This window comes from Setaria viridis, chromosome 6, assembly GCF_005286985.2.
Source record: "Setaria viridis chromosome 6, Setaria_viridis_v4.0, whole genome shotgun sequence".
Lineage (NCBI taxonomy): Eukaryota > Viridiplantae > Streptophyta > Magnoliopsida > Poales > Poaceae > Setaria > Setaria viridis.
The window spans coordinates 32,947,648-32,972,896 of record NC_048268.2 but is presented as its reverse complement, the minus strand read 5'-3'; the positions used below and the strand labels follow the sequence as shown (position 1 = coordinate 32,972,896).

The 25,249-nt window shown below is 49.8% G+C and overlaps 4 protein-coding genes across 7 annotated transcripts; 1 reads left to right on the top strand and 3 right to left on the bottom strand.

Moving 5' to 3' along the window:
* The first annotated feature begins 230 nt into the window (after positions 1–230).
* Positions 231–4,123, top strand: LOC117860437 (squamosa promoter-binding-like protein 14). Of its 2 annotated transcripts, none has more exons than XM_034743726.2 (3): positions 231–1,139; positions 3,003–3,139; positions 3,234–4,123. In XM_034743726.2, exons 1-3 carry the CDS (start codon positions 727–729, stop codon positions 3,887–3,889), a joined length of 1,206 nt encoding a protein of 401 aa, XP_034599617.1. In that variant the 5' UTR covers positions 231–726; the 3' UTR covers positions 3,890–4,123. The 2 variants fall into 2 exon arrangements, with proteins under 2 accessions (XP_034599617.1, XP_034599619.1); XM_034743728.2 differs by having other exon boundaries at positions 241–1,139; positions 3,237–4,123.
* Positions 4,124–4,922: 799 nt separating this feature from the next.
* LOC117860439 (uncharacterized) lies at positions 4,923–8,642 on the bottom strand. Of its 3 annotated transcripts, XR_004641490.2 has the most exons (5): positions 7,953–8,642; positions 7,435–7,500; positions 7,096–7,199; positions 6,665–6,755; positions 4,923–5,193 (listed from the first exon to the last, which is right to left on the bottom strand). XR_004641490.2 is itself a non-coding variant. In XM_034743729.2 (4 exons), the coding sequence occupies exons 1-3, from the start codon at positions 8,577–8,579 to the stop codon at positions 7,140–7,142; spliced, it is 753 nt and encodes a 250-aa protein (XP_034599620.1). In that variant the 5' UTR covers positions 8,580–8,640; the 3' UTR covers positions 4,923–5,193; positions 7,096–7,139. The 3 variants fall into 3 exon arrangements, 2 of the variants coding, with proteins under 2 accessions (XP_034599620.1, XP_072150447.1); XM_034743729.2 differs by lacking the exon at positions 6,665–6,755 and having other exon boundaries at positions 7,953–8,640; XM_072294346.1 differs by lacking the exons at positions 4,923–5,193; positions 6,665–6,755 and having other exon boundaries at positions 6,760–7,199; positions 7,953–8,641.
* Positions 8,643–8,822: 180 nt separating this feature from the next.
* Positions 8,823–15,997, bottom strand: LOC117860436 (probable lipoxygenase 8, chloroplastic). Its single transcript, XM_034743725.2, has 5 exons — positions 15,304–15,997; positions 11,891–12,243; positions 10,755–11,319; positions 10,576–10,661; positions 8,823–10,448 (listed from the first exon to the last, which is right to left on the bottom strand). Exons 1-5 carry the CDS (start codon positions 15,773–15,775, stop codon positions 9,006–9,008), a joined length of 2,919 nt encoding a protein of 972 aa, XP_034599616.1. The 5' UTR covers positions 15,776–15,997; the 3' UTR covers positions 8,823–9,005.
* Positions 15,998–20,340: 4,343 nt separating this feature from the next.
* On the bottom strand, positions 20,341–23,573 carry LOC117862141 (ETHYLENE INSENSITIVE 3-like 3 protein). The gene is made up of 3 exons (XM_034745656.2): positions 23,374–23,573; positions 20,810–22,794; positions 20,341–20,689 (listed from the first exon to the last, which is right to left on the bottom strand). The coding sequence occupies exon 2, from the start codon at positions 22,672–22,674 to the stop codon at positions 20,815–20,817; it is 1,860 nt and encodes a 619-aa protein (XP_034601547.1). The 5' UTR covers positions 22,675–22,794; positions 23,374–23,573; the 3' UTR covers positions 20,341–20,689; positions 20,810–20,814.
* Between the last annotated feature and the right edge of the window lie 1,676 nt (positions 23,574–25,249).

The following is a 25,249-nucleotide window of genomic DNA, read 5'->3' as shown; positions in this document are numbered from 1 at the left end:
AGCTCTCTCCCCTCTCCGCTCTCACTCACTCTCTCTCTCCCCGGCCTCTCACAGTGACGCAGAGTGTCGCTGGACTGAGAGAAAATAGTAGCTTTATTTCCCTGCCTGTGTGATTTGATAACTGGGGCAGGGCAGGGCTCTGGCACTGTGCTGCGGTGCGCCAAAGATGGCATGCCGCTCGCTGCCACGGGCACAGGCCGCCTTTTCCCTCTCTTCCTCGCGCGCGATACGTGCGCCAGCCGAGCCAGACCCAGACGCCTACAAAAACCCCGGCAGCAGGCGGCTGCACGGGGCGAGGCGACGGCCGTCATACCAAGCATAGCAAAGCTGGCGCGGGTAGCTAGGCCGGCTCGTGTGCGTGCGTGAGAGACCGTGCGCGAAGCGAGGAGAGGAGAGAGACTGACTGGCCGGGGAGGAGAGGGAGGGCGAGGCCTGGCCAGCGGCTCACCTCAGCAGCAGCAGCAAGCAGCATCTCTCTCTCGCACACAGTCACACGCGCACAAGTAGAGGAGGGAGAGCACAGGGGGGTTATTTTAAGGGCAAAGCGACCGCTCTTGTCCCTCTCCTTCGCCACCTCCCCTCTCTTTCCTCCCTCTTGGAGGGGAGAGGAGAAGAGGGGGCCCCAAGAACCCACCTCACCACCAACGCCGTCGCCGCTTCATCCGTCCGTTCATCCACCACCGTCGCGCGCGCGCGCCGCGGGGCCAGGAACACGAGGGGGCAGCAATGGAGGCTGCCAGTGCCGCCGGCGGAAGCGGCGGCAGTGGCAGCGGCAGCGGCGGCGGGGATGACCACCTCCACGGGCTCAAGTTCGGCAAGAAGATCTACTTCGAGGACGCCGGCGGCAGCGGCAGCAGCGGCAGCGGTGGCAGTGCCAGCGCGAGCGACGCTCCGCCACCGCAGCCGCTACCGCCGCCGTCCGCGTCGCCCGGCAGGGCCCCCGGCAGGAGGGGCAGGGGCGCGGCCGGCGGGGCTTCCGGCTCGCCGGCGCCCGCGCGGTGCCAGGTGGAGGGGTGCAACGTGGATCTGACCGGCGCCAAGACCTACCACTGCCGCCACAAGGTGTGCGCCATGCACGCCAAGGCCCCCCTCGTCGTCGTCAACGGCATCGAGCAGCGCTTCTGCCAGCAGTGCAGCAGGTCACTCGCCATTGCTTCTGCTGCATTTTTTTTACAGCTTTATTTTTAAGTTGGCATTTTGTTGCATTTGCTCTGCTCTTTGTGTTTTTGAATTCCTTTTGTTCTTTAGGGTTTATGGAGACTACGCCATAAAGAAAAAAAATAATTCTAGGTTTATGTACACATCACATTAGATGCGCTATCTAGTACTATTTTAGCACAGGATGATTGAGCTGCTTCCATCTACAACAACTGTTTTGTGATATCTGCTCTTTTGGGGGAAAAAAAAGTAAAAAACGAAAACTTGCTTTACTATTACACTTTTATGTTTCATTTGAACGGTGCTCATTAGAACTTTAAAGTTGGTAGGTTGATGGATGCTCCTATATACTATGATGATAGAGTGATGTGACTCAGCCTGCCTGCCTGTCAGTTGCTTTGCATTAGATTCCTGAGTTAACTTAGTATCTCAATGATGCCAGTCAGTTAATTAGTCATTAGTCTATGAGATTTGCATTCGCCATGATCAGTATGTCAGTGGTCCCCCAAGGAAGAACTGGGAGAAAAGATCGAAGAACTAGCCTTTGCCATTGTGTATTTTAAGTGTTACAACTTGTAAAGTTGATAGTATTAAATGTTTAGTGCCTCAATAAAGTTTTAAATATTATATCTTCTGTTACTTAACCAGTTAGTTTATTCACCAGCTGAAGCTCTGGGAATTTTCTAGCTGTTGTTGGTCTAATTTGATAAACGGATAGTCTCGGGAACAACACACATTTCATAATTAGCATACACATAGCATACTAATTTTCATTTTCACTGCGTTGCTTCATGGGACTCCATGGAAAACTCCAGCTGCCTGACACCTCAATGGTTTGAACAATACGAAAAAGTGGAAAAGATGTAATTCTCAAACTGCTACCAGTAGCTAGCTAGTCTCCCTGTCTTATATTTGATAAAATTTTCATTTTAAATCAATGTTTTTGGTCCCCGTTCTCTATAGATTATATTTGGTAATTTGGGTTATGTTGATGTCTTTGCCATTTTGTTTTCCATGCATAAACTGAAAATGGCAGAACTACATCTAAAAAAAATAAGGAACTGGGACTTTAATACATTAACCGAGTGCCAGCAGCAACCTTGTGCTCTAATACTAGGCTGCATGCAAGACTGTCCTGATCAGCATCAAAACAAAATATGACTTAGTTCTGGATTTGAGCTGTGCTAATCCATAATGCCACATAGCCAATTATAGCAATAACTAGTGTCCTAATGCGTCATTAGAAAAGCTAAGTTGGACCACATGCTTTCCTGTGAAGGACACCTGCCTCCACACTAGGACAATTCATTGGTGAATGTGTACTGTTGCGTTAAGCCCAACATCTCACATCTCTAGTAATGATTACAGTCTTGTTTAACGCAAACACGGTTCCTTTCTCTTTTCCTTTACTAGTTTAGATGCGATGCAATTATGAAAGGTGTAACGATAGTGTTTGATCTTTAATGGATGTGCAGAACACTAGCCTAGGAAACAGAGAAATTTTACTCTTCAATGTACTAGCATTGCCACTTGCTTTGACCTGAAGTGTGGTTTTCCATATCTGTGTTACGCTATGCATGTTACTACTAGGATAAGCTGATATTATAAGTTAGTACTTGAACTTGCTATATCCCATTATTAAGCTGCCCTTTAACTTTTCTTGTTATTATGATGTGTGCCTTATCCATATACTTTCTGTTTTCTGCTCGGTTTGCATTCTACAAAAAAATTATCATCCAGATATTGCAATCTGTGTACCATTATAAAGTCCTGCTACTGACTCTCACCTTTAAATTCTATCAAGAAAGCTTGAATCATCATTTCTCTGTTCACATAAATTGCAGGTTCCACCAGTTGCATGAATTTGACCAACAAAAACGCAGTTGCCGCAGACGCCTTACGGGCCACAATGAACGCCGGAGGAGGCCGCCTGCTGGACCTCTTGCATCACGCTATGGTCGCCTTGCTACATCCTTTGGCGGTAACGAAGCCTCCTATTTTCTTGCTACCTTGTAATGTGCTTGCCACTTTCATTTTCCTTTTTGTCTTTGCTGATGTTAATATGCTTGAACCAGAAGAACCCGGCAGGTTCAGGAGCTTTCTGTTGGATTTCACTTACCCAAGGGTTCCAAGCAGCATGAGGGATGGGTGGCCGGCAGCTCGACCTGGTGAAAGGGTGCCTCCTAGTATCCAGTGGCAAGCAAGCTTAGATCCTCATCAGCACAGTGCGATCACAGGATATGGTGCCCATTCATATGGTAGCCATGGTAGCTCCTCATCAGGGCCACCGGTGTTCCCTGGTCCGGAGCTCCCTCCAGGTGGATGTCTTGCAGGAGTCCCCGCGGACTCTAGCTGTGCTCTCTCTCTTCTGTCAACTCAGCAATGGGATACTACCCAAAGCGCTGGCCACAGCCGTGCTGCGTCAATGCCTGCAACAGCGGGCTTTGATGGCAACCCTGTGGCACCCTCCCTCATGGCGAGTAGCTACATTGCGCCAAGCCCCTGGACTGGCTCTCGGGGCCATGCAGGTGGGCGGGACGTGCCACCTCAGTTGCCACCTGACGTCCCCCTCGATGAGGTGCACTCTGGCTCTAGCAGCCATCACGGCCAGTTCTCAGGTGAGCTCGAGCTTGCCCTGCAGGGAAACAGGCCGGCGCCAGCACCTCGCATCGATCACGGCTCCACAAGCACGTTCGACCAGGCCAGCAACACAACGGACTGGTCGCTCTAGGAGGCCAAATAAACCATCGCCGATCATAGTCGCTCAGAGAGATGGAACTGAAAGCCTGATGCTGCATGCAGTTTGCTAGCTTCAAGCTTCCAATATGATAAGTAAGGAACTCCTGTAATGTCAGGCGACTAATTTCTTTTGTGGTTGTCCATGAACTCATCTGTTGCGTCTATGTAGACCTCCATGATTTGAAGTTATCAGTATGCTTGTCGAGGACTTTGCTCGATGTATTAATCTCATGTTCATCCTGAAGTTTGCTTTGTTCAGTTTCGGGGTAATCATTGAAAATATCCATACCGCGTGCTGGCTGCTGATATATACCATTTTTAGCTGATAATCTACTTGCTTAGAGTGTGTATAGCTCAATTCTGAATTCTGCTATATGGCTAATCCATGCTGCTGGTACTGTGATCTTTACATCTGAAGCAGATGCAAACTTTCAGGAGAATGGCCTGGAGAAAAAGCAGCCATGGCTCCATGCATGCATCATCTGCTGAATGTTGTACTTAGACTGCTAAACTTGCATTCCTCTTTTTGCTGTACCGTCCAATGTTGCCTGGCATTGCCAAGAATCTGTTCCAAGAGAGTGTTGTTTATGTAAAGCCAGACCACAGGCACAGCGTGGCTTTGCAGCATGCTCTCAGCACCAGTGGTGGTGTTGTGTTGATGAGTTGGCTGAGGCCAGAATGAGATCCATGTAGCAGCTTCTTTCAAATCTTGAAAAAATTCAATCAGTGGAGAACAGTAGTATATTCCATCCAAAAACATCAATACTTTCTTTCTTGTGAAAGAGATTTTCTTGGTGAATTTGTGGCACGCATCTCTTTTGAGAAAAGAGGGTAGGGACTAGCCCCTGCCTTGGGAAGGCATCTGTGAGAAGCTGGACTCGAACCCCGACCTCTTTTGTCTAATCACTGTTGTGCTGGTGTTTCATTTCTTTCCAGTTAGTGGTCTGGATCTGTTGTACAAGCTGACACTGTTCCCGCTAGCGCACAGCAAAATTCAAAGTCGAAACAGGCTGAGGAACCCGCACTAGAAAGAAGACCAATGAAATTGTGTTAACCTCAAATGCTGTAGCCATATGGGATTATGGTAGCTCCTGGGACAGTAAGCAGTTATTATTCCAGGCATATCGCCCAAGATCATGCATCCATAGACGACACACAGTACAGAGATTCCATCATGCTACTGTAGAAGTTGGAGAAAGTAGGATTGGGCATTCACGAGCCTCAACTACAAACTCGAGCAGATGTCCAAAAAGCTCCCTCACTCCATCAGTTGGTAAGCTTATACTTCTTTACAGCCTGCAGGCAAGAAAATTTACTGTTAGAACATCAGAGCTGAGATTTCTATCCCACAAACTGATATCTCATACATATTGCATGTGTTCTTGGAGTTTTTGTGCCCACATAATGCAGGTGTTCCAAAGAATGATATGCAGTTAAGATAATAAGTTTTTTCGCTAAAAAAAGATAATAAGTTTAATCTTGTTAAAATGTTTTATTTTGTATTTTGTAAGCTGCGAACAAAATATGGCATAGAAGCTGGTAAGTTCACTGACAACAGACACATGGACAATAAAGGTGGCAGCATTGTTACTGTTCTATACTTCTATCAGATGTGAAGGTACAGTTATTACAGAAATATAAATAAAAAATAGCACCTCAATTGTTAGTGCTAATAATATTGCACAAGGTAATGTGACACACTTCAATCATGAAACAGTTGGTCAAAAAATTGACACAAAAAAAATAAGAGAAGTTGACCTACATACTAAAAAAAACACAATCCAGGAGTATAAAAGGTATAATCTATTCAAAGAATCCACTCAAAGTCAATTTCCTGTATAATAAATACAACAGTAAAAGAGGTTGAAGACGAATCACCCAATTTTACATACTACTAATTTGAATTTGCTGACAATAAAGCACTACAGAGCAGAAAAAACAGGGAGGAACAATGCTCACATATGCAAACCATTGGCCTCAAAAGAATATAAAATTCATATCATAAATGCTATTATTTTATTGAGGAGATATTATCAGTCCACTTAGACAAATCAAACAGACAGAGCAAAGAATAATAATCCAGAACACAATTACACAAGCAGGCAAACATTCCAAACATTCATGAGATTGCAATCAGCTATCATTGTAGCTGTTTCTATTTTCTCCACAGCATCAGACAGGCTTCCGTGTGAAAGAGATTATCTTGGCAAATTTGTTGCCTACATCTACTTTTTCGTCCAGTGACTAGTTGTTATGTTTTTTCCTCCTTTTATTTCCAAAGAGAGGTTTGATTCTTCTATACAAGCTGAAATGTTGCTGCTGGAAAACAATCTAATTCCAGGACCAAACAGACTGAAGAATCTACATTAGAAAGCAGAACAATGAAATTGCCTTTGGCAGGGAGGGTCCAAACACTCAAAACTGTGCAGTTAGGGACAGTATAAATAGGAATTGGCCTCGTGCTCAATAATGTTGCAGCTATATGGCATGGTACCTTCTGTGATCACGTCCCTTTCCAGGCATATCATCAGCAATCATGGATCCTTAGACGACACACAAGACTCACAGCAAAATTGCTATTGCACTGCACTGAGATTCCATTCTAGCAGCAAACTGTAATGCTTACAAAGTCGAGCACATGAGATGTCCACAAATCAGTAGCGGAGCTTGGCAATGAATTGAGAGGGGGCCAAATGAGCAGTTCTTAAGCAAATTTCTGAGTCCGGGGGGGGGGGGGGGGGGGGGGGGGGGGGGGGGGAGCGGCAACCTTCACGCCCACTATTCTCTTGTAGGTGTCGCATAGCAAGTGGTAGTGAATATCTGCATACCATATGGAAACCCATCTTTCCAACTGCAAACTGGTGAAGGGTATAAACCTCAGTATTCATGTTGAGAAATTGTGCATGTAATAGTCAATAGTGATTTACATCCTACAAGCACAGAGGATACAGCTTCCAGCACTTGCAGGGTAGTCAATTCTGTCCTACTGTCAACTTAAGGGCTAATCACTCTTATATAAAATGGCTACAAACTATAAATGAGAAGTATAAAAATAGCCCACATGGCCAACAAAAACAAGATATCTCTTGTGCTTATAGTGTCTGTTTGATAAGGACAAGTGCACTCCAGCATATTAGGAATCCAATGCAGTACTCCAACCATGACCGAACATCATTGCAGTGAATATAGAATCGTCACCTGTTGTATCAAGGACAATTCTATGGCACCCTTCACACAACAAATCAATGGTCTTCCTCATTTGGGCCGGGGCATTCCTTTGCCAGTGCTTCTGCTGATTCATACTGAAAAGGGGAAACAACTTCGTTTAAAAGGCATGGAAGATGCTGTATCAAAAAACAGAATTGCTAATCGCAAACATAGCAAAACCTGTTGTTAAAATTTTGGATCATGCCTCCAGGGGGTGGAGGAATGCGTGCTAACACTAATTATAAATTTATAATGTTACTAAAAGATGGGAAAAAAGTGTTGATGTTGTCCAGATACAAACAATCTATTCTTCTCAAGAATAAAGCTCACCTTGCACCCACAATATAGGCAATACTGGTATTGATCGCGCAACTTAGACAATATGTTTTGCAAATCCTGCAAGACAAAACATGGAACGTTAATTTCGTCACTTCAGAATTCACAATTCATATCCGTGCAACTCATCATCGCCTCTGTATGGCACAATATGAATAAACCGTTCGAGAAAACAATATGAATAAACAGGCATACCATTATCAGGAGACTATAAGCTTTACGTTTAGTCCTTTTGAGAAACAAAAATCGCAAGGTTCCAAACTTCCTAATATGTTATGCATATGAAAATCATAAAGGTCACGACCAATTGGTGAAAAAATGGCTGAGCATTCATATACCTGATATGATCAGTTGTGAGTGAACTCCACTACATTCCCGGCAATCCCACCATAAAGTTTAAAGGACTTGCAGTTTTCTAACGCATAGCACAACACATTGGGCCTGTGATCCTAATTTTTTCTGTGACCAGCAGAACGAACAAGAGTGTGAATTTGGGAAGCATACGGGACTACCTCTTCTGTGATCACCTCCTCTTCCTCCTCTGCCTCTTTATCCTTCTCCTCCCCCTCTGGCGCCGGCGGCTCCACCTCCCGGTTCTCCAGCTGCGCGAGCGCCGCCTCGGCCTTGCGGAAGTCCCACACCAACCTCCGCCCCCTCCATTGCGTGCTCTTCCTCGCCCTCAGCTCCCCCATCATCTCCTCCTGCCGCCTCCGCTCCGTCTCCACCGCCGCCCGCGTCTTCTCCACCGGGGCCGGGGCCGGCGCCGGTGCCACCGCAGGCTCCGCCCCTAAGCCGGCTCTCGAGCGGCGGATCTCGATGCCGACCGGCTCGGCGGCGCCGCGCGACCCCGGGTCGTACCCCATCTGCTTCAGCATCCTGAACCCCACGTTGCTCTCCGGGATGGCCTCCGCGAGCCCGGCCATCGTGCGGGCGTCCTCCTCCCGCTGCTTCCTCTCGCGCTCCTGCCGCCGCCGCTCCCGCCACGGCACCCCCTTCCCGCGCTTCGCTCGCGTCTGCGCCTGCGCCGGCGCGGGTGGCTGCTTCCGGCGCCCGAGGTTCCTCGATGCGGAGGAGGACGGACTCGGCTGGAGGAAGTGGGAGAGGTCGCCCATGTAGTCCTCGTCGGCGTCTGGCTCCATCGCGCGCGCCGCGGCAGTGGTGGAGTTCGGAGCGGAGGGAGACGGCCAGACGGGCCAAGGAAACGCGCGGTTTGGTCGGCGACGAGGTGCTGGCTAGTGGGCTTTGCCCATGGGCTCATGGGCAGGTTCGACTCCGAATTGGGCTTGTTGCGATTAGTTTGGTTTGTTTATTGTTGCGATTAGCCCGTGGGCTCTGCCGGTCCATGGGCTATTTTTCCAATCCATTAATATACAACATCGAAGGAGATAAATGTGATTTTCTTTATTGCAAATACAAGAACTTATTTTCCATAAACATAAGTGAATCAAAGGAGAAAATGAATATTTCAACATAAAAATGTAAGAAAAACAAATCATTCATATACAACATCGAAGTAAGTTTCACCCCAGTGTTTAATCAATTTCCGCAGAAGCTCCAATAAGAACTCAGATGGACGTGCTGTTGGGGATGCCCTTGCCCGTCACGCCTTCCTGAGAGAAGGGCTTCATGAGCTGGTACGGCACGATGCCGGCGCCGCACCTGTTCTTGAGCTTCCGGTCCGTGTTCCTCCCGTCGATGATCCCCTCAATCTCCTTCAGCCGCGCGTGGAACTTCCCGTACGCCGCCTGCACCTCGCTGTCATCGTTCCATGGCGCCGTCTCCAGCCCGCCGAGGTACTCCTCATCGGGGGAGTGCGAGGACAGCAGGTTAAGCACGGCCATCACCAGCGTCGCCTGCACCTGCGACGGGAAGCACTCCCGGAGCGCCTGGTCCGGGTTGTCCAGGAACGCCGCGAGCTTGCCGGCGTCGACGGGCTCCTCCACCGGCATGCTGGTGCGCGCGATGGACGGCCGGTTGGGGAAGTACCCGCCGAAGTCGTACTGCCCGAAGTTCACGGCGGCGTGGTGCGCCGACGCGACCCAGATGATGGTCGTCAGCGCGTGCGCCAGGCTGTCCGGCGAGTCCAGCGCCGGCCACCCCGGCGCGTCCTTCTTGTCGCCGTGGCCCACGGTGCGCACGTCCGTCCAGAACGCCTGCAGCTCCGCGTCGCCGGCGACGCTGCCGGCGTCGGGGTAGAACCGCGAGACGTACGCCTGCACCCAGCCCTTGATGGCGTCCCAGATCAGCAGGCCGTCGTTGGCGAACGGGTAGTCCTTGATGGTGAGCTTCAGGCCGTGCTCCGCCGTGGGATCCTCCTCGGCCATCCCCCTGCGGATGAGGTCGGCGGGGAGCGCCTCCGTGTCGAAGCGCCAGAACTTGTCGTACGCGACGGAGCTGAGCTCCATGGAGTACTTCTGCGGCGAGAACGAGAGCTCGATGATGCCGCCGGCGTTGATGAGCGCCGACCGCGCGAGCGCGTTGATCCGCATGGTGTAGCGGAAGTGCGGGTGGAGCAGCTGGTAGATGGGGTGCATCTCGCTGAGCTGCCGGTTCGCCGCGATGATGTAGGGCTCGACGGCGCAGTGCGTGCGCAGCCAGTGGCTGACGAGCTCGTGGTGGCCGGAGTCGTGGGCGCGGACGTGGGACTTGGCCATCCGCCACAGCCAGGACTCGGTGGTGTCCGTGGACGGGGTGAACACCCGCCGCCACTGCGGCTGCGACGGCGACGCCGGCCGGGTGAGCTCGATGGCCAGCAGCCGCAGCGTGCCGTCGTCGGTGAGGAAGAAGACGGTGCGGGAGCCGTACATGGTGGTGTGCTCCTGCGCCCGGATCTTGTGCACGTAGGGGAGGAACAGGTCGTGGTAGTCGAGCATGAAGAGGCGCTTCTGCTTCACCGCCTCGGCGACCGTCATCACCCGCCTCATCTGCACCTCCAGCATGTCGGCGGTGATCGCCGACTCCGCCGGTCCGTACACCGCCGGGTCGAGCTTGCTCTTCAGAGGGAACTCCTGCAAGGTTTTATTTTTTGCAGACATATGGATCAGAATCTTGCCTGAACATTTCAACCACTGTACTTGTCTCATTGTCTGCCTGCACAAGATTGAAAAAAAAAATGAAAGTTGCCTGGAGACTTACCCTGACGAGCTCGATCGCGTACGGGTTGATCCCGGCAAGCGTCTCCCTCGCGAACTCCTCGTCCCTCAACCATGCGAACTTGTCCTCTGCAATGCAAGCAGTTGGTGACCGAATTCAGAACAGGAAATTCGTGCTGCTCATGTACTGATTCTGTACTTGAGATTTTGAGCGAGACGTACTCTTGACGTTGGCGGGCGTGTCGAAGAGGAGCACCTGGTCGCCGGGGCTGTCGCGGAGCCTCTGCAGCAGGCGGGGTAGGACGCCGCGGAGGAAGCCGAGGTCCTCGGCCTCGGGGAGCTTGACCCCGTCCTCGAAGAGCTTGTCGATGACGAAGAAGGTGGGGAAGCCCCGGTTGGGGTCGATGAGCGTGGACTGCACGGCCGGCACGGCGGCGCGGAGCACCGACCGCAGCGTGGTCACCGAGAACTGCAGCTGCTTCACCTCCGAGAACGCCTCGTCCCTCGGCACGTAGTTGTCGCCTTTCCTCGTCTCCGTCTTCGGGTCTTTGGTGGACATGGGGCGGCCGGTGCGGCAGCGGCGTGGGTAGGGGAACTGCTTGCTGCCGCCGAGGACCGGGCGGGCCTTGCCGGCGTCGTTCTCGGGGTCGCCGAGGTCGTTGTAGGTGTCGTAGTCGTAGATGCGGTCGGTGGATTTCCTCTGCCCGCGGCCGTCGCCGCGCTTCTGCTCCAGGTCCTTGTTCCGGTAGCTCCGGAGCCCCGGCGGCGTCTGGCTCGGCAGGTAAGGCTGCACACACCCCATACGTTCGTCATGGCCATTGACCAAGAAATTTTCAGTGGTGTGCTACTGTGCTAGTTCAAAATCATCAGTGTCATTGGGCCATGGTTCGTGTTTTTTAGCCCAGTTAACTTTCTACCCCTATGGCCCATGGGCTGTCGATGGTGAGAATCGTGAACTGCCAATGAGCACATCCCCTTGAGCTACAGTATTTTTCTATTAAAGAAATAAAATTATCATAGCCGTTGCGAGGATGAGCTGCAAGTCGCGGCCCTAATAAATTCTGCCGAGACCGACTGCCACTATGCGAATTTAATCCCCAATTACTTCAATGGATAGTAGTACCACGTAGCTTAACGTCCACCCTAAGATTAGAGCTAGAAAAGGCCATCCATGTTACAGAAGCTTGGCTTGTGATGCAGACGGCCCATGGTTTGACATGGATGAATGAAGACAATGAACAGCCTAAACCCAATTGTCAACCTCATGAGATTTGGTCCTTGGAGTAACAGTAAAGTACAGTTAAACTGGTAATGAATTCCACACACACACAAATCGTTCACGTTACCGATCACTGTACCTTGTTGGCGAAGAAGACGCGCTTCCCCGGCTGCGCGTCGCCGTCGCCGTCGCCGCTGGACTTGGGCTGCAACCACGAGTTGCACCGGATGGCGAGGAGCGGTGCGTCAGCGGCGGCGGCGCCGTCGTCGTCGTCGGAGGAGGAGGAGGAGCCGGCGGCGGCTGAGCCGCCGGAGATCAGTTTGATGTCCTCGAGGAACATCTCCGACTGGTGCTCGTTGGTGACCAGCACGGCGCCGACGGCGCCGAAGCCCGCCGGCACGTCGAAGTCCGCCTCGTAGGTCACCACCTCGTCGTCGTTGTCCGCCACCTTGTGCGCGTAGCTCCGGAGGGTGGGTTTCTCCTGCCCCGTCTCTTCAATTCATTGTTGATGACATAGCAGTGTGTTATTTTTTATTATTATTATTTTGCAAGGAAATGATCAGTGTATCGTTTGACATGAGGAGATGTTGACATGAGGAGATGGTCGAGCTAGGGAGTTGAAGAAAGCATGCTCATTTGTACTTTTTTTTATTAGATGCACTCACTGTGATTTTTTATTGTATGTAACACCATTTTTCCGGTACGTGCAAATGTTTGGCAGGCATCAAGATTCGCAGGAGTACATGCTTAGCACGTAGCCACGTACGAGTACTATACTCGTGAGTGATCAACATGTGGGAAAGCCATAGCTTTTTCTTTGACATTTAGCTAAACCTGCTAACCATCTACTATTTTCCAGCCTTCCACTAGCAAAGGATATATGAATTTCGAATGAACAGGATCTATTTAATTACCGTATTTTTTTGTTTTATCTATGAAACGAATGAAATAGCCAAGTAATTGCTCGGGTTATCAGAGGTGTTGTCGCATCCTATCAACTAAGGATTACATCTAAGTCTTGACGTTCCGTATATCTCACCGATAGATGCGACTCAATCGGGACATCGTCTCATAGGCGCAACGCAAAGCATGTGTATCGTGCACGTGGTGTTGTGGGTGTGCGTGAACATCTTATGTACTATGCTTCTAGAAAAACGAGCAGCTAGCTACCACCACGAACCTTTACCGACCTCCTGTCTAACCTCTTGAAAAATCGCATTAAGTCTTGTACTACCTAACATTTTCCTCTCTTAGTGTATCTAGTGGAAAAATTCACGTGAAGTAATCAAACTAGTGTTTTGAGCCGCTCTTCTCTTTCTATACTAGTATGGAGTATGTATCATACACGACTCATCATCGAATTTCTAAAAAAACTATATATCTAAAAAAGCTCAAATAACCTATAATTTGAAACGGAGAGGTATATCCAACAGTCTAGGACGATATCCCTACTATATGGAATGCCTCCAACATAGTGCCGCTACCTTGTCTGTCCATCCTAAGAAAGGGAGCGATTTGGGCTGTATATATCCCCATGTAGCAGGTGACAATGTCATCGTTATTTTCTTGGAACAGTGGCCTAACATCCAACCGTAATCTCCATAGAGCCATGCATATAGATACAAATCTACATTTCTCGCATGCTTTTCATAAGAAAATGATGTGGACAACTTCGTCTCCAGTCACCAAAACGTACACAGTAGGATGCGTGACGCGGTGACCACCCCCTTCAAGGCTCCCAAGCGACGACAGCGACGACGATGAACGAACCAGCTAGCAGTAGCAGACGCATCGATCTCGATCGACCTCGTAATGGTGGCAGCCCAAACGTTTAGCGCTGGCTGGAGATGCCAACGGCTTTGTCTGCGTTCTTGATCGATGCGGTACGGTGACCCGCCACTAGCCCTAGCCCAACCACGTACGAGTGCGTGTCCCATCTCTTGCTGTCGGACGCGATTGGTCGCGGCAGATTCTGATCTTCACCGTACCGATGCGATGGGTCCAAAAATGTGACGAGCGAGACGAGTACATGCTCCTTCTCGTGTAGGGAAAGTTTAGGCCTCGCATAGTCGCCGTGTTTTTGCTTCATGTTTCTAACCAGTAACCGTGCACGTATGTGGTCATTAGGTGATGAGATGGTGATTGTGCTTAGGGGGAAGTTAGTGGTTACATTACATCTTGGTTTTCTTTGGAAAGAATCCATCACCTATCTTGCTTTTTTACTGGCAGCCAAATGAAGAGGAAAGAGAGGCTGAAAAGACGTCTCGGTTTCTATGTAGCATGAGCTAAGTTCAACCTCTAGGAGTAGCAAGTTTGCTCGTCCTACCGAGGTTTTTGGAATGGATTTTTTTTTAAAGAATGGTACTAATTTTGGAAAATCATGAAAGGCGAGCGTTAGGGCAACGTACGACCAAGGTGCAGTAGGTGTAACCATTTGTTACATTTTGATCTCATATAAGTACCTCTCAAAAATTCATATTATGCTTGCACCTCCTCTAATTTCCTGGGCGAAGTGTGTGTGAAGTAGGCACCAAAAGTTCTGGGCGACGCCCTATTCAACCTTCGTACTGTATCGAAAGCGACGCCACGTATTATACTGGTAGCTGCGGCCCAACCCATCCGTTTTCCTGTTTTGGCCATGTGTGTGTGCCGTGTGCGTGTGATGCAGAGCCCTTTGCATGTCGCTGCTCGCTGCCTGCACGGCTTCATGCTGCCTTATCGGCTCGTGTCTCCTCCTTGCATGGCTCCATCGCACGGTCGATGTGCATCTGAAGAAGCAGGGCCGGGGGTGCAAGATTTTGATCGGTCTCTCTAGCCTCTTGATCTCCATTTTCCAGGTAATGGGATCTGCGGATTTTCTCCTTTTTTTCCCCCCAATTGCAGTCCCATGTTTTTCCAAGCACATACATATGGTCAAACTCTGGAACAGCACAGTTGGCTCTATTTGGGGGTGAGAGTGAGATCCAGTTGGCTCCATTTTTATCGAGCTAGATATTTGTAGCTCTAAGAAATCTTGGTTTCGGTGCTAGAGGTATGGCAAGAGCATTAATAATTTTATTTATAATTTGTACTAAACATATAAATGTTTAGCCATTTAATTAGCCTATAAACTGCGCATCCAACTTGGATCAAGTGCCAAACAGGCCCTACATGTAGTGGTCCTCTGACGGTCTGACCTTCTCCGGTGAAGCAGTTTCCTTTTGTGACCAAAACTTCAATATTTTGCCTTATATGTCAACTCTTGGACCTGATGAGATACTACACTAGTGATGGTCAGGAGCCATTCTTCTCCTCAACTACACATGAGACTCTTTCTATACTCATATGTGGTTGAAGCAGCTTTGAGAAATGAACTCAAATCTTGCCGGTCGATTTACTTGTGTGCAAGATGATACACGTACTTGCATCGACCAAAAGCCTACACCTCTCTCCATCCCTCCATGATGAGCGCAATCATGCATGTTTTCATTTCCAAAATCATAGAGATGGCATGCAAAAAAAGAATTAAATATGTCCATGGATGACGAGCTAGAGAGAGAGAGAAGTGCTCACTTGCGTCAAGCTGGGAGCTGACGAGCTCGAGGTAGAGCGACTTGCCGATGAGGTCCTTGACGTTGTCCAAGGCCCTGGACGGCCTCAGGCTGTTGAGGAACCCGCCCACGGTGACCTTGATCGTCGCCACCGCCGTCACGCGCGCCGCCGCCGCCGCCATGGCCGAATCAGCAGGCGCCGCTTCAGCACCGCCGCTACCGCTTCCTCCTCTCCTGCTCGGCGCCTCCGACCGCGCCGCCGCCGACGACGACGCCACGCACCCTATGACTACCTTCTTCTTCCCTCCGCGCCGCGGCCGGCCGAGCTTGACCGACGACGAAGGGCGGCTCAACGAGGAGGAGGAAGAGGCGGCGGAGAGGAGGAAGAGAGGGCTTGTTCGTGCTGCTGTGCTGCAACCGCAACAAGTATGGCTGCTGCTGCTGCTGCTGCCTGATGGCTTGATGAGCAGAGCCATGCCTGCAGGCGTGTGCATATATACTCAGCCCGGGGGTGCGCCGCAGATCCAATTCAACCGAGCTTTTGGGCTTGCGTGTGAGCTTGTTCTTGATGCCTTTAATGGCGTGGGGGCGGATGCTATGTGATCTGGCCGGGGAGGACGTGGGTATATAGCAGTCTCTCCCGGGCGTCGAGATGGTCGTTGGGTTCGTTTGAAAAGCTGCCGAGCGTTGGCTTGAGCTTGTAGGGAAAGTTCGTGGCACGAAAAACATTTATTGTGTTAGCATTGTAAACAAAAGGTTTTGTTCTGACTTTATTTGAGGATCGATCACCACTCAGACGGTGCAACGTTTAGAACGTGCAAACACGTGCTGTTGCAAGGGATGGGCTTTGGTTTGCTGAATGTTTGTGCTCTCTGATCCGCTCTCTCTTTTATTCACGACATTTTAATATTTTTAGAACTATCGAAGCTTAGTCTCTCAAAGATGCATTGCGTGCCTTGGTTTTGTTAATAGACGTTTTGGTATATGCAAAGTAAAAAAAATATTAGTAACGAAGGTTACTACGGATCCTGCGTATATCCGATTCAGCACAAATGCTCGCGATTTCGGTTCATCATTTTTTAAGCGATAGACGATGTGCATGTCAACAAACGGGCGTCCACAATGACTTCAACAGTCTCAAGATACGCGGGTCTAATCATCACTTGTAGATGTTAAATGGGATGTATAGTATGCGTACATTCGTTGAGATGGATCGATTGGTGTCTGCACGTGTACGTGAACGTTTAGGTTTTAATCTTGTGCCGTATTTGAGGAGTTACGCTTAGGTTATTCCCAGTGCAGTGTTTCATTGTGCAGTTTCCAAGAGTACCATAGCATCTAAGCATATATTGAGTTCGTGAATGAAACAATATAATGATGCAAATTTCCTTTCACAGTTTCATAGATTCATCATAGCATTTAATTGTCAGGCACAGGATTAGACGCAGTCGGATGAAATGAAACTCTCTAGCTCCCAATGTAAGTTTTAACAGGTTTCATAATCTTGAAAGCAGTGTATACATATAGTTTCATGCTGATAGAAATTAAATAGTTTCATCCTAATAGAAATTAAGTTGCATTGGTAATAGCCTTAGGCAAGTCTCAGTGCACAATTCACAGCACGGCTACCAAGGCTGGGAACTAGGTAACTGCGCCTGCTGGATTTCATGGTGATGAAACTTCCTCTCCTCTCTCCTCATAGTGATCTTGCCATGTCAATAAACTTGCTGATGTGTCATGTTATTTAATGGTCATGAAACTTTTGATGAACGAGATTATGGAAAACCAATTGGTAATGACCAGGATGCTAGTTCACCGATTACCACTCACTCAACGAAAAGATGCCTCGACTCCTCCCTGATTAATTGGGAAAAGCTATTAGGTTCTTCGTGCCAATTAATTGGCGTCGTCGCCGCGCGCGCGCGCATCCACGAGTTGAGATCGATCGTCGAACGATCTCTCTTTCACGTACTGACGACTAGTAGTACGTGCTACCCTGCCGCGTGGCGCGCTAGTCAAGTCGTACGTGCGACGGGACGCGGTATACCGGTTGGCCTTGGGTTAATTTGTCCGTTGCCGGGGCACACACGCACTGGGCCGGGGACCGGAGAATGGAAGGCTCCGCCGTGGCTGCCTGTCGCTGATGAGACAGCGAGATATACCAACTTCTACGTGCTACTCGACACGCGCGCATCTATTGGCTATGGCTACAACTGTATATCCCCCAACTTGCATGGCGACGTGAACACACTGCACGCGGCGTGTCGCGTGTGCGTGCCATATACATCCGCACACGACACGCGCGCACCTACGGGTCCAGCCCGAGGCCGGTACGACGTTGTCTTGGTCGGTATCCGACGACGGCGACGAGGTAAAAGTAAACCACCGACGATCGACCGGTCGTCGTTGTGTAGGGTGCGCGGGTGACTAGTTCTCCTCCTCCTAACCTAATCTTGCGCCCCACGCGCACACATCCTACGCTCCGTTGGTGCGAGTTCACGTTTCATATGCACGGTCCCCGCGTCGCGCGCATTCATCTCGCTACGGGTTGATCTTTCTTTCTTTCTTTCTTCTGGAACTGGGGAGTAGTAGTACATGTATCATCCACGGGTTGACTCGATCGGTATACGTTATACGTACGTTACGTACATACCTACCTACATACGTACGTACATACAGCGCGACGCTCATACGTGCGTGCAGTTGGCCTTCGTTTGCTGGAGATATACTACTAGCAGCTGTATCCTGTATGGCCAGAACTAGAAGAGGAGAAGGTTCCGTGGCTGGCTGTGTGTTGGCATGTTGCTGCTGAGATGTTACAGGTCGATACGCGTGCATCTATACTAGGATACTGATATAACAAGTTGGGAATCCCAACCTGCGTCGTGAACACACGGCGTGTGCATGCTGCGTGCGTGCGTGCATATCCACGCACTGCATGCACCTACGGGTCAGCGCCGTCGGCCGGTACAACCGCTGCTGGTGCGACCGTGTACCGGATCAAATAATCAGTACTAAAGATATTAAAAAATAAAAAATATTCCACCGGCCCTCGCCCGAGCAGTACCCCACTGGCTCGACCGCTCGAGCCGCGTCATGCCGCTGTGGGACGAGCTGCACCCCACCGGCCATTGCCCTTGCTCCCGTCGCCACCCTTGCCTCCTACCGCCACCCTTGCCCCCGTCGCCGCCCTTAGGCCCCGTACCCCTGCTGGGTGCTTGGCCCCTCGCCGGAGGCACGCCCCACCGGGCGCTTGGCCCCTCGCCGACGGTCTAATCGAGTGAGAGGACTGGAGGGAGAGGGGGATAGGGACACACCTGGATCCAGATCCGCGCCCGCCGTCGACACCGCCTACAGCCTGCTCCCGGCCACGCCCACCGTCGTGGCTTGCAACCCGCGTCCGTCATTGCCCTGCCCGCACATGCCGGACCTCATCTTGCGCGTCGCTGCCTCACCTCGCCCTGGCGCTGCTCCTCACTGCCAGTGAGAGCTGAGCGGAGGGGGGAGGGGAGGCAGAGGAGGTGCTGGCTGGCCTCGAGAGTGAGAAGTGGAGGGAGGAAGGGAGGGGCAAGCCGTTGTCGCCGGAGGGAGCTGAGAGGAGGGGAGAGGGAGACGGCGGAGAGGAAAGGGAGAGGGTGACGCCAGGTGGAGGGGGTTGGGAACTAGATAAGATGGGTGAGGCCAGGTGGAGGAGATAGGGCCTAATTTATGGGTGACCCCTTTAGTACTGTTTGGGAGCTCTAATCGGTACTAAGGTCAGTCATTAGAACTAGGTGGAGCCTCCACCCGGTACTAAAGGTCCTCAGACACATTAATATCAGGTGGAGACTCCGCCCGGTACTAATGTGTGCTTCCAACCGGTACTAAAGGGGATCACGGGGGACTCTTAGGGAACTAGCTGTTAGATCCGGTACTAATACTCACATTAGTACCGGGTCAAAAATCAACCGGTACTAAGAAATAAAACCAATGCTCAGTTTTACAGTAATCACGTGCGCGCGCGGGTTAGCCGCTGGTCAGACGACGATTGACGAAGCAAAAGCAAAACCACCCGACTGGTACTCGTGTACATGCAGGTGAGTTAAAACCTATGTAAAGCCGTCGACCACGGCCGGCCGGTCGTCGGCGGTTAGTCGTCCTGCGCCGGCTTCGTTGGGACGCGCCGGCGTCGCCGTCGGCCACCTGGCCGGTACAACCCGGCCGAGGCAGCGGTCAATTTTTTTTTTCTCGCGCGCGCACCTTTCTCAGTCTGTAACACCATGTCAGCAACACAGCAGCAGGGAACTTCTCCGCGGGCTTCGCTTCACTTTCCTCGTGGTTTCTCAAGTGTACACAGTAGAAGGAGATGGGAACTTTGTGGTTGTTGGCCGTACGCGCTCTTGGTTGTTAAAGTTTCTGCGCGGGGTTGATTTTCCTCCTCTTCTCTTCTCTTCTCAATCATACCCGTGAGAACGACGGGCCACGTGCGCGGTAACATCTAACGGTGACTGCACAAAGACTTGTTGTTGCGCCGTGTGTGAGCCGTGCCGTGCATTGCACTTGATCGTGCTATGGTTGGTGCCATTTGTTCAGTCAGACTCAAGACGCGCTGTGTCTTTTTCTTTTCTTTTTTTTTTTTTTTTGGGGGGGGGGGGGGGGGGGAGACGCGCTGTGTCGTTCGGAACTGGGCTGAGTGAGAGACATCATCAGGTCCATAATGTCCATTATATTAGGCCCAATTCATAAAGACGAGCTAGGCCAGCCCATGGAGGCCAGGAAGTTGAAAGTGGGCTGAACAGGCCCGAATAGGCTTCATTCGCGTTCCAGCGGCCTGCTGGCCGAAGCTGAACGTCGCCATCTCACTGAGACGCAGAACAAGCTGCAGGCGAAACATGGCGCAAGCGGCAAGCCTTACTGCTCAGCAACAAGCATGGAACCATGAGCTGCGCTGCGAGGCTGCTATAGTGATATACATGTCTCGATGATCATAGCTGCTGATCATCATTCAACAGGTAGGCACTACCATGAAATTGAAAAAAAATGCAAAGGCAGACATGGGCACCCAGCTCAACAGAAAAACTAACAAGAATGTATGTACACTAACAATAAAATAAAATGCTTTTACCAGATCCGGAAATTCTCCACCAGCCAGCCACATGATGACACAAGTTCCTAACGAGTATTTCTAGAGGCTAAGTTCAAGGCTAATAGCAGTATGGCATTTGGCACCCAGTACAGTCAAGAGATCGAGCACCCTAAATTTTAGGGTATTATTCTATTCTTACAAATCAATAGCTAATCACCACGGCGCCCCGGATGGTTCAGGAGCAGTAGCTGCAGCAACACCCACCAGGACGTCACCAACACTTCCCACAACAGGCGGCACAAGCATGCTGAACCACCTATCCACAGTCATCAGGTATTGGACACTGCAAACATGAGAACTGGCCTAGTAAGGAATTGGATACACCAGTATAGGTCGCGATGCAAACGAAATTGATAAGTCATATTCTGGGTAACCAAAAAAGTGATGTTGAAAAGGAAATTACCTGTGTCATGTGCCCAGGTATTGCATCAAGTCATCGTCGTCCAGCAATTCATCGAGGTAAGGGATCGGGCTACTGATAGGAATGAGGCTCAAAGGAAGCCCACCAAATGAGTTGCCTGCAAACTTATCAGTGGCCTCGCCAAAGAAAGGATCATCCATGAGCTGTTCGGCTTTGCTAGCAACAGTCCCCGAATGCCCACTCCCTGCCGCAGGATAGCTGTAAGAACCGTTCCCGGACAGCGCTCCTGTGCCCATTATAGGCACATGGTGATCCATAGGCAGTGGTTGCTGCTGCTGCATTGACGACGCCTGAACAATCGCCGAAGGATTAAAACCAATAGGCCCATGACCAACATCCTGTCGAAACGAGTGTCCAGACCATGAGTTGGCAATGTCACTGCCTTCACAAGCCAGAGGTGGATCGCTCAGATATGTGCTTGATTGAGCAGCACTTGCAGCCTGGTTATTGTTGTGCTTGTTGAGAGCAGCACTTGCAGCCTGGTTACTGTTGTAGTTGTTGAGAGCAGCACCAGGAGATAGGAAATTCCCTTGGTAATCTCCGTGCTGTTGTAAAGACCCATATGTAGGGATAGGGTCGCATGCTGGCTGGTTAGTTATGCCCACAACATCCAATGGGTCAAATATGTTCACGTCACCAATTGCACTGCTCACTATTTCTGGTGGATTATCATTTCTTTGTGTCACTTCAACCTCATCCTCAGCAACTGGAGGGTGGCCTGAGGGGCTTTGCTGCTGCCGAGATTTAGTCATGTCTTCCTTACTAACTACTTGGTTGGAGGATTTATCACGACGCCTTCTCTTATTCTCCCTAGTTGAGGTTTTCTTCCCTCTTATCTGCAAAACAGGCTGAGTGTCCTCATCCTCTTTGGATGATGTAGAATGAGGAGGCTGCTCCAAGCGGTCAACGTCATACTCATCACTGCTGCTATATATGTCCTCATTTCTCGTTATCTCTGACAAAGCATTGCCAAAACTGTTAACAGACTTCTCCTCACGTTGTAAAACACCAAGCCAAATCAGATTCTCTTTTGCAGTCATTTTGTCCTGCAAACACTTTGACTTCCTTACATGATTTCTGATCTTATCAAAGTTTGGGGCCATGTGCTTGATTACACCTGTCAGAACTCCAACTTTCCAAACCTTCTTTAGATCATGTGGTTTTTTGTATGGAGGCGCTTCTCCCTTTGGAAGGCCCAGTGAAGACCACCATGCCTCATTCCCTGATGGCCACCATGGGGGCGGCACACCCTTATCCAGCGGATACCTTCGTTGCTGTGGGCTGCAGTGTAGCATCAGTGCTGAAAGCAATGAACCCAGAGTGCCATCTTGGAGATCCATCAAACTATGCTGATCCTTGGCTCCATTGCTCTTGGCATTACTCAGAATCGAGTTCTCGACCTCGTATTTTGTGATCGCCGCTGGTCCATTCTTATCAAACTTCACCTTCTCCTTCCACCAGGCTCTAATGTTATCTGATGCACCACTGACAGGCTTCCCTTTATCAGGAATGATCCCATACACAAACCCTCGCGCATTGCACACCTCCATCAGCTTGATCATGTACTTCAAAATGCCATCCTGGGCCCTTGCCATCTTCTTTCGAAGGGCCTGATCGGATATCTTCTTCGTCTTGGACTTCTCCAGTTCCAACCGCTGCAGAGCAAGCTTCTGCTGCCTCTCCTTGATCCTCTTGAGCTTGATCTTGTCTTTCCACATTCGACGGGCCAGCTCCTCAGCATCAATCTCCTCGTCACTGACATCATTCTCACTGAGGCTGTTGATGCCATCAACATCAAAGTCTGATGCATCATCTACTTCAGACGCAAGAATAGCAAGATGGTCCATTGAAAGATTGGTTCTACTAGTCTTCTTCAAAAACCCAGTGTAGTCACACCATCAAACTTGTTGCGCCCAGTTGGTTTGTATCCTCATTCATCAAATATTCGAACAAGGAATTGCAACAACCTGCCCAGATTATGCATGTGGTCAGAATCTAAAAAAACATACAATGCAAGTCACTAAAGAATAACCTTACAATTGCAATAAAAAAGGGATATGTTTCCTAGCAATCAGAATATTTTAGCACACCGCGTAATCCAACAATAGTAGGCATAAACTGAAAAGAATAAGTAAGCGATTCACTACATTCGGCAATTTAATGGGAACTCGGAGCAAACCTTGCAGTCCGAAGAAATACACATGTAACCAAAACTCAACACTGTTGCAGCCAAAATCACAAGCAGGACGATTGAAATAAAGCTAGTATTCTACGAACAGCACCATTTTCTAGAATTAAAGGAATTTCAACCCGTATATCCATCCAACGACCGCACTAACCATCCCCAACCACCCCCATGACCCTGCGCTACCGCCGTCGACAGACCAATCCGAATCCAGAACGAACCCCAGCCGCGGAGGGACGCAACGAGAGGAATCGAGCGACGACGGGCGCAACCCACAAGCACGAACACGGATAATCATCAATCCCAAGTCGGAAAAAAAAACTCCTCCGGCGAAACCGACGACGTCCGGCGCTGTTCGTACCTCGTCGAAGGGACGGACGCCACGGCGGCGGGCCGCGAGGAGAATTTGCGGTCGGGTTCGTAGGGGGTTTGCGCCTCCGTTGCGGCTGCCGGCTGGTTTTATTTGGGAGGAAAAATGGAAGGAGCCAAAAATGGGGGAGGGAGGAGGAGCGAGGAGACGGCGGCGGTGGAAAGTGGAAACAACGAGAGCGCGAGCGAGCCAAAAAAGGCAACCCATTCGTGACGCGAGGTGTGAGGAAATTTTACCCATTCTTTTCTTTAAAAAAATCCACATTTATTTCCTTTTAAAAATAGAAAATACAATACCAAAATACAGTCGGTGGCCAAGTAAAAAACAGAAATACAGTTGGTGCTGTCAATTGGGATGCAATGCGCCAGTTTTAGGTAACTATTTGAGCTGGCACACCATGCTTCCCACGGAAGATCCCATTCTACCGAGCTGGGTGCCTGGGTCCACTCCATTCCTTGTTTGCTGCATCACCGAGGGCACATCAGATTTTCCAATCTTTTTACTAGTAGCAAACGAAAATTGCTCTGTTCCAAACGGGCCAAATCGATCTTAGCCACAGGCATCTCCATCCTTTGCTCAATTCGATTTGGCTAAGTGCGCCAGGCATCTCCATCCTTGGAAAGTGAGAAATCGACCATCCTGGCTCACCTAAACTCTGTTTTTTCGGTGATTCGTCGATGATCCAAGAAAACTAAAGATGTTGGGAACAGAACAAATTCGTCGCATTCTTTTCGTTAAAAAAAAGTAAATCCAATCAGGATTATCGGTAAGATCTCCCAGATAATTTCTTGAGAATCCTCGGTGCAATGACAGCTCGTTAGCTTTCCTTCAGCAAGAGGAAACAAGCTGTATGTTTTGTCGTGTCCTGGAGAAGAGTTGGCGATCTGGTTGATCTCATGCGTGACGGCGGCATTTCTGTGCTTCGAGATCGCGGATTAACATTTAAATGGCGTCTGATTGTGAAAAGATACTTGTGAGTCCCATGCTATTATTGGGATCATGCGCTGCTGATTCAGTCCCTGCCCATTCGGTAGATCCAGTATTTCCGTGTGTAGTAGCGGGAGAGGTTCGTTGAATCTGGACACGCTTAGCAAACGAGCTGTCCACTAAAGCGTCCAGGTTCGATGTATTGGGAACCTGGAAGAAGAAGCCACTAGTTTATTGGGCCAGCCTAAAGGTGATCGTTAAAGTCGGCCTGATAAACATTTTATGGTCCTAAAGGGGGCTTTACCGCCGCACACAAGTTTTATGGGCCATGTGAATGAATAGGGGACGAGTCGGCCCAGTTATGAATCAGATGCAGAAAAGATTTTGGTCCAGACGCACAAAGGCCCGATTGGTGATCCACTATGCGTTTGCATCAGTCTCTTCCATTAGGTGACGTTGTTTCAGCTACTTGTGACGAACTCATCCTGCTCTGATGAATGGAGCAAAAAAATGCACCGCCCTCCACTGTCCAAAGTCCAAACACAAATTAATGAATGACCGGTGCGCAATCAGCAGGTGAAAACGACGGTTATATTTTCTTTCGATATATGTGTGCCAAGCGGAAGATTCCTTCAGTCGTCGGTAAGGAGTCGCTGCGAGCTGCGATTTGAAAGGTTAGCTAGATACTTTCAGTGTACTAGCGCCCTGATTTTTCTGAGGATTCCCCCCCCCCCCTCCCCCCCTTTTTCAAGAAAAATGGGACGTTTGAGTCCACCTTGCTAAATTTTAGTTGCGCAACTTTTAGCTGCTAAACTGCCAAACACCTTTGCTAAAACTTGCTAAAGTTGAGTTGCTAAAGTTTAGCACTTTAGCAAGTTTTTGATTGCTAAAACTTGCTAAAAGGTGGGTTGGACAACCTATACCTCTCATCTATACCCCT